A 12,330-nucleotide genomic window follows, 5' to 3' on the forward strand; every position below is an offset into this window, starting at 1 on the left:
ATAAATGTAAATGAGGTGTTAGGATGGTGAAAAGGGGGCGAGCCAACAGATTTGAGGACAATTTCAAACTAACTAGTTGTAATGTCTAGGGTAGTGAGGCAGAACTAAATAAAACTGCAGTTCTTAAGGAGGGTTAGTACTGTATCTATCAAAATTACACTAAGAAACTGAGTAACCCAGTAAGACTGTAATGGGTGGCCAAGGCTAACTGATACAGAAATGAGAGACTGGCTCTTGCAGGTCAATCCAGCAGACAAGCTAAAGTCATGCTAATTTCCAAAGAGGTTCTTGCTGTATTGATATGATAGTATCACAAAGAACATCACTGTTACATTTTGTCAACAAAATAAAAAAATACAATCTTTTAATAACATTTTTAAGAATTTAATATAAAGAAAAACAAAAAGTTACCTTACCTGTGCAGATGAAAAACTTGGACTCTCCAACACTTAGTTCCACTTTGCTAAGAGATATTGACACCTGCAGGGCAGCTGCAAATTAGAATGTGGAAGAAAGAGGGGAGAGGGTGGAGGGGGAGGGAGAGAGGGGGGGAGGAGAGGATTAGTTTAAACAACATGACTGTAACACATTTAAATTAGTCTTGGTCTGTGCGGTGAAAGAACGAGACATGCCACAACTCTCTCCCAGTCTGTGTTACATGGTCGTACACCTCCTCGGCCACGGCCCAGATGTAGGTTTCAGGGACAACATCGGTTCTCATTCACAAATACAAATACTCTGGAATGTCTAGTTATGCTCCCTCCACTCAGGCATTTTTGGGCTGATCGTGAGTTTTCAAACCCCCTACGGAATGACAAATTACATTCCAACAGCACATGCTGCTGAGAGATAAGTCCATTATCATTGGGTATTTATAGAATTCATTCCAACCGACACCAGTGAGTTTAATTGCATTTGTGTTTCCAAGGCACACTAAAAAACAGTTCAGTGACAAGCCTGTCAGTTCTTGTTCAAAGACATATTTAAATACCTGGTCTGTGATCATTTACTTCACCAGAAATCCAGAAATACCACGCAAATGTGAATGCATTCCTAACTGCATTTGGGGAGAATTATTTTATATTAGAGTTATAAAAGTTGGTTTTAAAAAAGTCAGTTCACATTTGTGTAAGTATAAAACAGACAAACAGACACAAAAAAAGAATGCTTGTATCAACTTTCATGAAAGAAAAGTCAAATCTTCAAACTGCCCAATTCCAGCGTCGGCTGTGTGTGTAAATGTCAGCGTGTGTATCCTTTAAACTGCATTTCCACACACCCCTGACTCCATGTTCCAGTTACCTATGTTCTGATTTCATAATTGACTTTAACAGACTCTACAGTTTATGCTCTTTTATAAAAGATATTTTTGATCTTTTATAAACAAAGAATAAAAATAACTGTGGGGGTATTCCTGATTAACTTTCCACTCTTTTCTCATTTTACCAAAAAGTTTCTAATTTAAAAATGTTGGTAAATCACATTTATACAGCGTTTATGCAGAGAATGAGACAAAGGAATTGCAATTATCACTATAACGTCACATGAATCCTTCATCAGGTTTTAGAAAAAGGAAGTCTTCCAAAACATGTTGATATTTTAGCATCTGTGAAGTGAAAATGAAGTGAAGTGATTCAAAGTGTGTTATTCATACCAAGGATTCCACTTCCTACAGCTCAGAACAGCCTCTCTTATGATTTCTCTGGATCAGGACACCTTAACTGAGACTGTAATCAAGGCCAAACCTTGGACATGTACGACTGCTGTCCTCACAGCCCACCAAGGTTGTCCTTCCAGCTTGAGTGGCAGATCGTCACAGATCTGTGCGATCAGATGTGATTTCACACCTGGCAGATCTGTGCGATCAGATGTGATTTCAGACCTGGGTTGTGTTGATTGCAGATTTTTAAACAACGTTAGAAGTTTGAATATTTTTATATGTGTGTACTTGTGTAACCAAGTGAAATGACGTCAGGCTTAAGTAAATATGCAGAGAACTGAAAGAAAGTGTTGTACCTTAAGTGGCACAGCTCTGTGGCAAAACTGGCTGAGGTGCAGTGTGTGGGTGTGAGATCAACACAAACCACAGTGAGGACACCAAGAATAGATATCTTACAGCCACTTTAAATCTCTCCTCATCAACAGAACTGTTTCTGTATTAACCAAAAGGTATTTCAACTGACAACGTCTTCACATTCAGTAAAACTAAGAACAAAATCAAGTGAAAAAAGAATAGACATAGCTGTTACACCCTAACTTTTCACTGTGTGGTCAAATTAGGTGGAGACGTTAGTATATTCAGCACTGTGGAGCCTCTTAAGGTGTTTTGTTAAATTGCTATTAATGTAACCCAACACATTTAACAGAAGGACTTCCTCCAAACCACTCCCAGTGTTAACATTACTTAAACCAACTACCAATGAGGACAAGACATTACATTGGATTATACAAATAAAAAACACTGACTGAGTCAGTTGTAGTGAAAAGCCAATAGGTTCACTGGATCACCACATTTTTGGAGTATTTAAATTAAGTCATGGTCCCAATGGGGCAGTAGTTGCTTGGTAGTTAAGGAAGCGGACTTGGGTCCAGGTTTGAGTCCACCAACTGCCAAGTTACCACTGAGGTGCTCTGATCATGGCACCGTCCCCAAACTCTGCTCCGATCTTAAAGCTGCCCACTGTTCACTTTGGTGATGGGTTAAAAGCAGAGTTCACATTTGGTTGTTTTCAGTGGTGAGCTGTGTCACAATGACAAGGAGTTAGTTAATTAGTAGACTTAAAGAAATACAAAATACAATATCCATTCATCCATCCATCCGCTTATCCGTCACTGGGTCACGGGGGCAGCAGTCGCCACCCAAAACACACTGCACCGTACCAGCCCCTCATGAACCTTCCTGTGGGTGGTACCTTCACTGGAAGGTACCAACCGCCCTAACCTGGATTCGAACCTGCCCAGGAGGCGAACCCTGGGGTTCCACACCAATGACAGAGACACTGGCTCTGGGCCAAAGCCCAGAATAGGTTGGAGTTTGTTGGAGTTCCAAAGCAAAAGCAGTCGATAATTGACTGCACATTGACAATATAGCAATATATACCAAACACAGCGCTACGGCAGAAACACGCAACCACATGTAGAAAATTAATCCAAATAAAAATGCAAACAAAATTACACGTGGAGTTGCCATAAAGTAATTTAGAAAAGCAGCAAGAAAATACCCTCAACGGACATTCTCTCTGCAAATGAAACACTAAATCCTATTAAAGCCAGGCAGAGAATTGAGGCTGTAACAGAGGGCAAATGAGTTGCCAAAAGGGAAGAAGCTGAGGTTCAAATGGCAATGCAATCATCAGCAATGATAGAAAAAAGCCGGGGGTCGATGAGGCCTGCGTTCAATTGAGGCTTTCAATTTGTTCTTGCACTGTGAGGTTGGAAATGTCAAAGGTGCTGGAAGCAAGTCAGAAAATTATTTGTTAGTCCACACAGGTTAGGTTTGACAGGTATACTTGATAATTTACCCCGTGAAGGCAAAACACGAGCAGAGACAAGGATATTGAAGAAAAAAACAAAATAAAAAAGAGAGAAAACAGAGGGCTGTATGCTTTGGTTGTCTAACAAAGATGATTTTAGACATTAGAGGAACGCTATTTACATTCTACAAAAAACCCATGGTCTGACAGTATTTAAGTGACTCATGGGTGTCTTCTCTCTGAATGCCATTCTGATGTCAATCTTGTTTTTGCATTACATTTTTTAATAACTTTCTGTTTATTTGATCTGCCTGCTGCTGCCTCATTAACCCCAGAGTGTTGTTGATTAGTACTGTCACCTCCAGATCAGCCGTTCACGCTTTCTCAATTTATTTTTATGTTCCTGTTTTGTTCTGTTGTGACTAACTGCTCCGCTCCTAATGTGACCCACCTGTGTCTTGTTAACCCCCACTACTGCTTACAGATTTTAAGCATTGTCATAGTTTCCTGTGACAGCAAAGCAAACGCACCTGAATTTGGCTTCTGATCTCCAACTATGTACCCTTCTCTAACACTCTGTATAGTCAGCCTGTGTACCAAAAACACTATTAAAACTAGCTTCACTGACTTACTGAGTCGTGCATTTGAGTTGTTTTTTTTTAATTTGTAGCAATAAATGTGTCTTATGGTGAGGTGTGTTTAAATGTTGGAGCGACCCAAGGCATTTATTAAAACACCTACAGATGATTCAGGTTGTGATCCAAATATATAGTTTCAGTTAAATTACAAAATGAGATTATTCGCACAGTAACTGTTTTAGAAAAATGATAGCATGAAACCAAGCCCTGCTGTTCTGCTGACGGTACTGTATGCAACTTCACTTATCTTTGCCTCCAGATAAGACAAAACTGCTATTTCAAATTTAAGAATTTATTCAAGACCCAAAGCTGAGAACCTGTAACTTCCTATGTTAAAACACATTTTTACCCAAAGTGATTATACTCAGCCCCAAACATCAAGGCTTTACCATCTATGAAAACATGAAATATATGACAAGTATTATTCCTACATTAGAAATTCTGAAGAGTTAGTGCATACATGGATTGATTAGACTCTCTGTGCCTGTAGAAGTCTGTGAAAGGCCTTCAAGGTTCTGCCTTAATGAGCTAATCGCTGCACCAAACATACTGACAGTTCTAGCTTCTTACTAGCGATTAGGACAATCTAATATATACTATAAAATCCTCATTTTCACATATGAAGTTTGACCTTTAGTAATTAACAAATGACAAGTCCTTGTTAATTACTAAAGGTCTAGGACTGTACCATTTTAACCTAAGTTATCCCTTAGCTATGCTGCTGTAGGCCTAGACCACTCGGGGAACTTCCTTGATGCACTTAGCACTCTCTCTCTCTCTCTCTCCCAAACTCTATAGATAAATACACACATTAATTTCATTATGATAACCTTGTTTTAACTTTCCCACCAACTGTCTTCAGTTCACAGCTTCCTTTCATCTCAATAATCTTAGTATCTATTATTGATCTCTATCCTAGCTACTTTTACATTTTAGGCTACTGATGTGCATTTCAGCTTGTCTGACAGTAACTAAACTGTAGTGTTGCCATCTGCCTCTGGTCTCTCCTCCCCTCATACCTCTCTTTAGCCCTCTCCTCTGTCTCCCCCATTTTCCCCTTCTCTCTGGAATTTTCCAAAGTGTCTTAATTTGGTTATAATTGTATAATTAATATAATATACTATATTCCTACATTTTATTTTTCTTTCTTACAGTTTGATTAGTTTTGGGGATTCCTGTTCATGTATAGTCATTGGAGTCAGAATGCGTTTTGAGAATTTGGCCTATTTCAAATAAAGAATACTGCACAAGTGATGCTATTTTTACAACGCTGCCCACTAGGGCTTAAATTGTTGGAATATTCCCCGATAAGTAAAACGAACATCTCCATTATCATTTCACAAAATGACAAAGGTGTATTGATTTAAAATGAAGAACTACTCAGAAATAACAAAAGAGTATAGAAAGTGGAGCAGCGGTGAGTCATTGAATCATTCATCCACATGATAATGATGACAAATTTCACAGTGAAACAGTTCAAGTCAAACAGAAAGAGCAATACGAGCAATTAAAATGACGAGCCAACTTTTCTTAATATAGACAACCTATTCAATTTAAACCAATCAGAGGCCACTTCTGCTGATTAGGTGTCACTTTGAAATGGGATTAAGTTTAATTTTCTGCTGTGAAGATTATCAGGGAAAATACCAGTGTAATGTCTCAGGAGCACACACAAAAAGAGCTAAAAAACCCTACAAGTATGACTATATATTGTGCTAATGTGAGTGGACTTTACTTGATTTAGTTGTATGACAACTGATTAGGTCATTAAACCCAAATACCTTTGAGTCATTATCTGATTCTATGTCTATCTCAAAGCTGCAGGGCAGAGTATTATAAGTTATGGGTGGAGCCCTGTTGTAGACTGATGAGCAGTGGGCTCAACAACAACTTAGTAGAAAGGAGCCAGTTCTGACAAAACTCTAGTAATGGAGGCAAAAACATCCAATTTAATCAGAACACATTTGCACATGTTAGAGTTAAGATGAGAGAGAGCAGACTAGGTGCTGGAGTCGAAGACGTTCTGATGGGTCATGTGAGTGGCAGGGCAGATGCTGAGAGACGGTGTCGAACCAGAAAATGTTAACGCCTGGTTACATTATAACATGATAACTCGTGGTATTCAAAAACATATGCCAAATTATGACCTGCCTGTGCTTCAAATATACAAAAGACTGCCTTCTTGACAGCTTGACATATGGACTGAGTTTCTTCTCAGGAGAGCTGAGAGAAATGGGATGAAAAAGTTAAACTAACGTTGTGGAATTAACACATTTTTTATTCTTTTTTAATTATCAACGGTGGATTTACCCAACAATGACAAAATCAATGCATATTTATAAATAACATTTTTGCTTTATTAGACTTAATTGTATTTATAATCTCATATTGTATAGCCCTGCACTTTTGCAAGGCTAAACTTGTGTGTTTTGAATAGTGATCCCAAACAAAGATGGAACAATAAGAGGCATCTGTGTCAGAGCGGAGGCTCTAAAGGCAATAATCTCAAATTATGGGGAGGAAGCAGGACAGTCATTTGAATAATGTCCTATGTGCTGAATTTTTTATTTGTCTGACCTGTCAAAAGATGAAGTTATTTTCTTAGATCACAGAATCTCTGTCAAAGGTATTTTCCCCAATCCTGGCAAAACTGCAGCCCCGAGGAAGACAGAAATCCCCAAGACTTTGGGAGAGCTTTCTAATAACAAAAACAAGTTGAGAATATTTATTCACCAAACAGTTTAGAGACAAAAACATTTCTGCAGCTTTTATTGTCGCTGGAACTGCTGGGTGTGGGATCCTAGCCAAATATTATCAAGGCTTAATAGTTTAATCCCCAACAATCTCTAATTGTACTGTACGTGGTAAACAGCCGTGTACATTCCCAAGAAGACGACTGGGAACAGTGTTTTACACTGATCTAAAATGGTACAGAGGGAGAGGGAACAGAAGCCTAGGTTTTCAATCATCACAGTGATTCGTGTCGTTTATCTGCTACTGTTTAATCGTCTTCAGGATTACAGGGGTGCTGAAGCCAACTGAGGAGAAATACACAAGGTTTACTGGGCATAACGCTGGCTCAAGATAGGCTGCACATTTTTCTGTTCAGAATACTTGTTTTTCAACTGATCACACATCCCTCCTGAGTTTTTCTTGGCTCACAACTCCCTGGTAGAATTCAGTAAATCAGGAGGTGTCAGATGTGTTGGTTTTACTCTGTGTTCCAAGGGAACGTCCACAGACAGCTAATACTATCACAAGGTGGTGTTTCAGTGGAGGACACAACTGCCGACAGACCTTTTGTAAACACAAACCTCTGGAAAGGGAGATGGTAATTAGGAACTGTCTTCAAGCAGAGAACCAGTGCTAGGCTGAGTGGAAATCTCTCACATTAAATACAACGGAAAAAAGTTTCCAACAACGGCCATAGAACAGTGTACAGTTTGACAACAGCTGAATTAGGGTTGTACCAGGGAGGGGCACATTTTTTGGCTCACCAGACACAAGGTATAAAAGTGGATCAAACCTAAAATTCAAAGACAATTTAAACCTGTTTTACATACATTGGATTGACTGAGTGTCTGCTCTCAGACGTGGGTAGAGATAAACACGTCGAGTATGGGCTCATCACTGTGACTAAAAAAGCACCACTGGAAAAATGATATTCACTCAGTCAAGAGAAAACACATCCTGGTTAAGGGAGTTTTCATCTAAGTCCATTTTAAACGTGTTTATAAAATGTTCTTGGATTCATAATGCAATGTTTTGACAAATTAATCAGTTCTTCTTGTTGTTGAAAATGAACACTATGATCATTTTATTTGTTACATGACAACTTTGGACCCGTATTTGGGGGGCCGGATTAGAAGTAAACCCTCATGTCTGGGTTGTACCTTATCTTCAAATATCCTAAGGTCACTATTACCTACTGTGGGCTAATCCACAGTAGCATTAGCATTGGCCTCAGCCCTGGCCCCTACAGAAAGTTTAAAATGATCATGATTTGTATCTTGTTAGTTTTCCCCAAAATCTACTTTATGAGTGATCATGATTTGTATCTTGTTAGTTTTGTAAAAAAGATTCCCCAAAATCTACTTTCTCCTGTGTGTTCTACTGTGTGAGATCACTGACATTCTAAGAGATAAGGCACATACTAAGTTGTATCTGACTTCATCCATCATGCAACAACCACCACAGAGTAAGAATTGTTAGACTAGAGTTTTTTAATAGCCTGTGTCTAATTTTAATCTCAGTGAATAACAGTTCACAGGTGACATTTAACGTCATGACGACAGGTCATCCTGGAGTGGCTCCAGCCCAAGGTTTAACCTTCAGTTTGTCTAAAAGCGATACATAAGAGTAGATAAAACTAGCTCCGATTGGACAAGCCAGCGAGTGAGGATCGTGTTCTTTTATTCCTCCAGTGCATTAGATGCCATTAGGCCGACTCTCCTGGGCTGGAAGCGGTCCCACTGGTGTGGTGGATTGTTTGAATGGCAGACCACAGTACATACCTTTGTGGTAGTGTGCACCGGTCAAAGTTATCAGTAAGACTAGGACTCCACAGGGAACCGTTCTCTCTCCTTTCCCATTCACTCTCTACATCAGTGATTCCCAATCACTGTGCTGTGGCTCAGTGTGCAGTAAGAGGTTTGCAGTTGTTCCATGGAGAACTTCACTTAATTGGCCAGGAAAACTCTTATTTATTTATTGCAAATTATAAATAATATATACTATGTATAATAGTGCTTGTTTGTCTGTGTGACAGTTACAGTCAGAACAATGGAATATTCTTTCACTAGGTGTCAGAAGATGATTGAAAAGATGTTTATGTCTGTTATTCGCTAGTTCCTGTAAGAATATCAGTTAAACTAATAATTATATTTCATTCAAAATACATTTTGGGACATTTGTGTTTAGAGGTGCTTCATGAGATTGGTAAAATGTAAAAATATATAATGTGTGCTGTAGATCAAAAAAGGGTGGGGTACACTGCTCTACACCACTGACTCCAAACAGTGCATAGAGACCTGCAACTTTCAGAGCTTTTCTGATGACTCAGCAGTAGTGGGGTGTATCACAGGTGCTGAGGACAAGTAAAGGACTGTGGTTGACAACTCTGTCAAGTGGATAGACCTAAAAACAGCTAAAGCCCAACGTTACAGAAAAACTAAAGCTGTACTTAATGAGGACTGAGGCGGTGATATTCCTGTTAACATTCAGACCGGAGCGGTTTAAAAAACCATGAACCAAAAGGACCGGAGCCATCTCTATTTTCTGAGGTCTTTAAACGTTGGCCGATGCTGTACATGTTCTACGAGTCTGTAGTGGCTGGTATCATCATGTATGCCATGATCTGCTGCGGCGGCAGCAGCATGAAGGGAGAGACAGACTTTACATCCACGCTGCACTGCTGAGGCACAGGAAATTGCTCCTGTCTATTGCAATGAAACTGCATAATTTAAAACTCTGACTCCTGTGTGTACTCTGTGTACTAAGCTTTATACTTGAGACAGATATATACTTTATGTTTTCTTTTTTGTATTTGTAGGCTGCCATTGTTCATCCTTTTCACTTTCACAGTCAGATTCGGATTCTTTTTTTTAAAATCTCATTGATCCTTTTTTGTTGTTTATAAAAATATTCAGTCTAATTATATAACTCATTTGTTTGTCATTTTGCTGCTTATATTTCAAACATCGTAACTGCTCTATTTCCATACATCTGTTCAATTACAAAATAATGTAATTAGATGTACAGATGAACATATGCTGTAGATTACTGTACAGATACAGATTTTTTTGATGAACCTTTTTTTTGGGCAGCTATTGTTCCATTCCTCTATAGTATTAGTGTAGTATTTTTACTGTCTAACCCCCATCAGGAGTATTTTTGTATTGCCAAATCCTGCTAAATGTAAATAATATAGATAAGGTTAACATAGTAAATGCCACAAGTATTACCACACTTATTGGATAATCATTGCTTTAATATATATAACCAAAAAAATCCTCTATCTATAATTCTTAAGTATGTAGTATTTTCGAAATAATTTCTAAATATTCCAGAAAGCATAGAGGGATGTAAAAAGCCCCTATGAAGGGTATGGACATACATACATTGGTTTGTGTCAAATATAGTTCATAGTCAGCAAATATACTGAAACATACAAAAGGCAGATAAAGGAAAAGGTCACTAAGCAGCATTAATTAAGGTTATGTGGGAGTTGCGGGGGTGTAGTGTGCTCTGAATCCCCCCCCCCCATAATTCTCATATGACAGGTGAATAACCACCCTGCCTAAGCCATACATCAGCCTCAGCTTGACCTTGGTCAAGGACATCAAACCATTCATCTATCTTTGCAGAAAACATCAGAAGGATCATTTATACGACCATCTGATGAGTCAACAGGAAGTCTGACCTCAACGGCCGGCCACAGGGCTGACACAACGCTGACATGGCTTTACCCCATGACGTTGCACATTCACATTTGCCTATATGTGACCCAAGCTGACAAGTGTGTCAAAGGGAGTTCTGGGAAAGTGGGTGCATGGCAGGGGTAAAGTAAAGAAGGATGGTGCAGATCAGAGGATGCCAACGTTAGGATAGATGATGATTGGATATGTTTTATAAAAACTGTGGTTGCTGTCACCAAACAGAGCAGATGACAAATAACATATAGACTGTTTCCCAAACTCTGTTCCCCTTTTCATAATTTTGTGGTTACATAGTGTAGTGGTAACAGCATGTGCCTTACACACAGAAGGTCCTAGGTTTGATACTCACAGAGACTACATACTTAACAGCGCCTCCCGTGTGGTTGCCTGTATGGATTGCAAAGACTCTCACTGTGAATTTCCCCATTGCGGGGTTAAAAAGGGCTTCTAGTCATTCCTTTAACTCATATTTGATTTGTTTGTGACATTTAAAGAACAGGTGGAAGGTAGGGGAAGTCCCATTAATGTCCTATTTCTTTCTGGAGACACCAGGCGTCTTGACTTTGCTTTGACACCATGCAACAATAGAGAAAAAAGAGATATTTCTTCAAGGGGTATATGGAATGCTTTTAGAACAATGTTCTATCAGCTAAGCAACAACAGAAATGTACACACATTCCAATGTCTCAGCACAGAGGTCTCTCTGAGGATTGTCACAGCTGCACCGTAAGGGAGAACAAAATGTTAAAAGTCACTCCTTTTTTTACATTTCTCTTTGTAGCTAGCAGTTCCACCATTGTTATCGCTATCACAGACACAGGCTGTTTGTTTCTTCATACTTAGTCTTTTCTCCATCGCTCAGTAATTTATATACTCCCGAGCTTTTTGCTATTAAAATATTCTGTTTACATGCAACCTAGAGCTGTGGTGGGTGACAGCTTAAGCAGAACAGGGCTGGGTGCTGTTATATATTTGTGCCATTTGCAAGAAGAAGGTCTCAACATTCATTTTGAAGGTTGTAGTAATAAACCATAGCATAAAAGACATTATTCAAAACAGAGGGTAAAGTTAGGTCATTGGTATTTATTGAACATAAAGAGTTGATGCTGTTCTGATTTAGAAAAAGCAAAGGGTTTATTATGTGTTGTTGATCACAGCAAATAATTGGTGACAATTAACACAAAGGCCGAGAGAGAAGGTTTAGATTTGTGGCGGTTTAAACCTGTTGACCTGTTTGTTGATGTAGCACCAAGAAGATTTCTCCACACCCTTAGTCACCTTCTTTTGCTCCCCATCTTCCTCAACTCCTGTTTTAGATTTTTTCTGTTACCATAGAAACTAGGACTTGTCCCATGCATTATTCTCTTACTGTTTTCTCCCCTACTGGATAGGTTTCTGAAAGAGAATCAGTCCTCCTAGACAGCGCAGCTGCAGACTAATCTAAGTTCACCACAGAGATCCAAAACTCTGATTTAGAACTGCAGAGGGAGCACAACAGTGCCAGGCAGTAATTATTAACAAGTCATTAATGGCAACTTATCAAACTGGCAGTGTAGAAAGTAAGGTGCTGGTATAGCCACAGGACTGGTCTTTGTTTACCAACACTGAGGCAAACCTAAGCAAAGCTTTACTGTAATGAAACCTGTTGGTTTACACACAGCTTTGGACCAAAACGGCCAAAAGAAAAAAAAATCTTATTTTTCAATAATGAATGGACCAGTAAAATAATTTTAACAAAGGCTGTATACTTTACAGGCACAGGGTGGAGAATAAGACATTCAG

At 39.0% G+C, this 12,330-nt stretch overlaps 1 protein-coding gene across 3 annotated transcripts in view; it reads right to left on the reverse strand.

Annotated features, from left to right (window-relative positions):
• The window catches only part of ncam2 (neural cell adhesion molecule 2), a 140,075-nt gene that overhangs the window by 39,747 nt on the left and 87,998 nt on the right, over positions 1-12,330 (reverse strand). For all 3 annotated transcript variants that reach the window (XM_025062036.1, XM_008324878.3, XM_008324877.3), the window contains exon 3: positions 417-491. In XM_025062036.1, coding sequence (XP_024917804.1) covers positions 417-491 — 75 coding nt within the window. The remainder of the gene's footprint in view (positions 1-416; positions 492-12,330) is intronic.

This window comes from Cynoglossus semilaevis, chromosome 14 (assembly GCF_000523025.1).
Source record: "Cynoglossus semilaevis isolate Cse_v1.0 chromosome 14, Cse_v1.0, whole genome shotgun sequence".
In the NCBI taxonomy this organism is placed as follows: Eukaryota; Metazoa; Chordata; class Actinopteri; order Pleuronectiformes; family Cynoglossidae; genus Cynoglossus; species Cynoglossus semilaevis.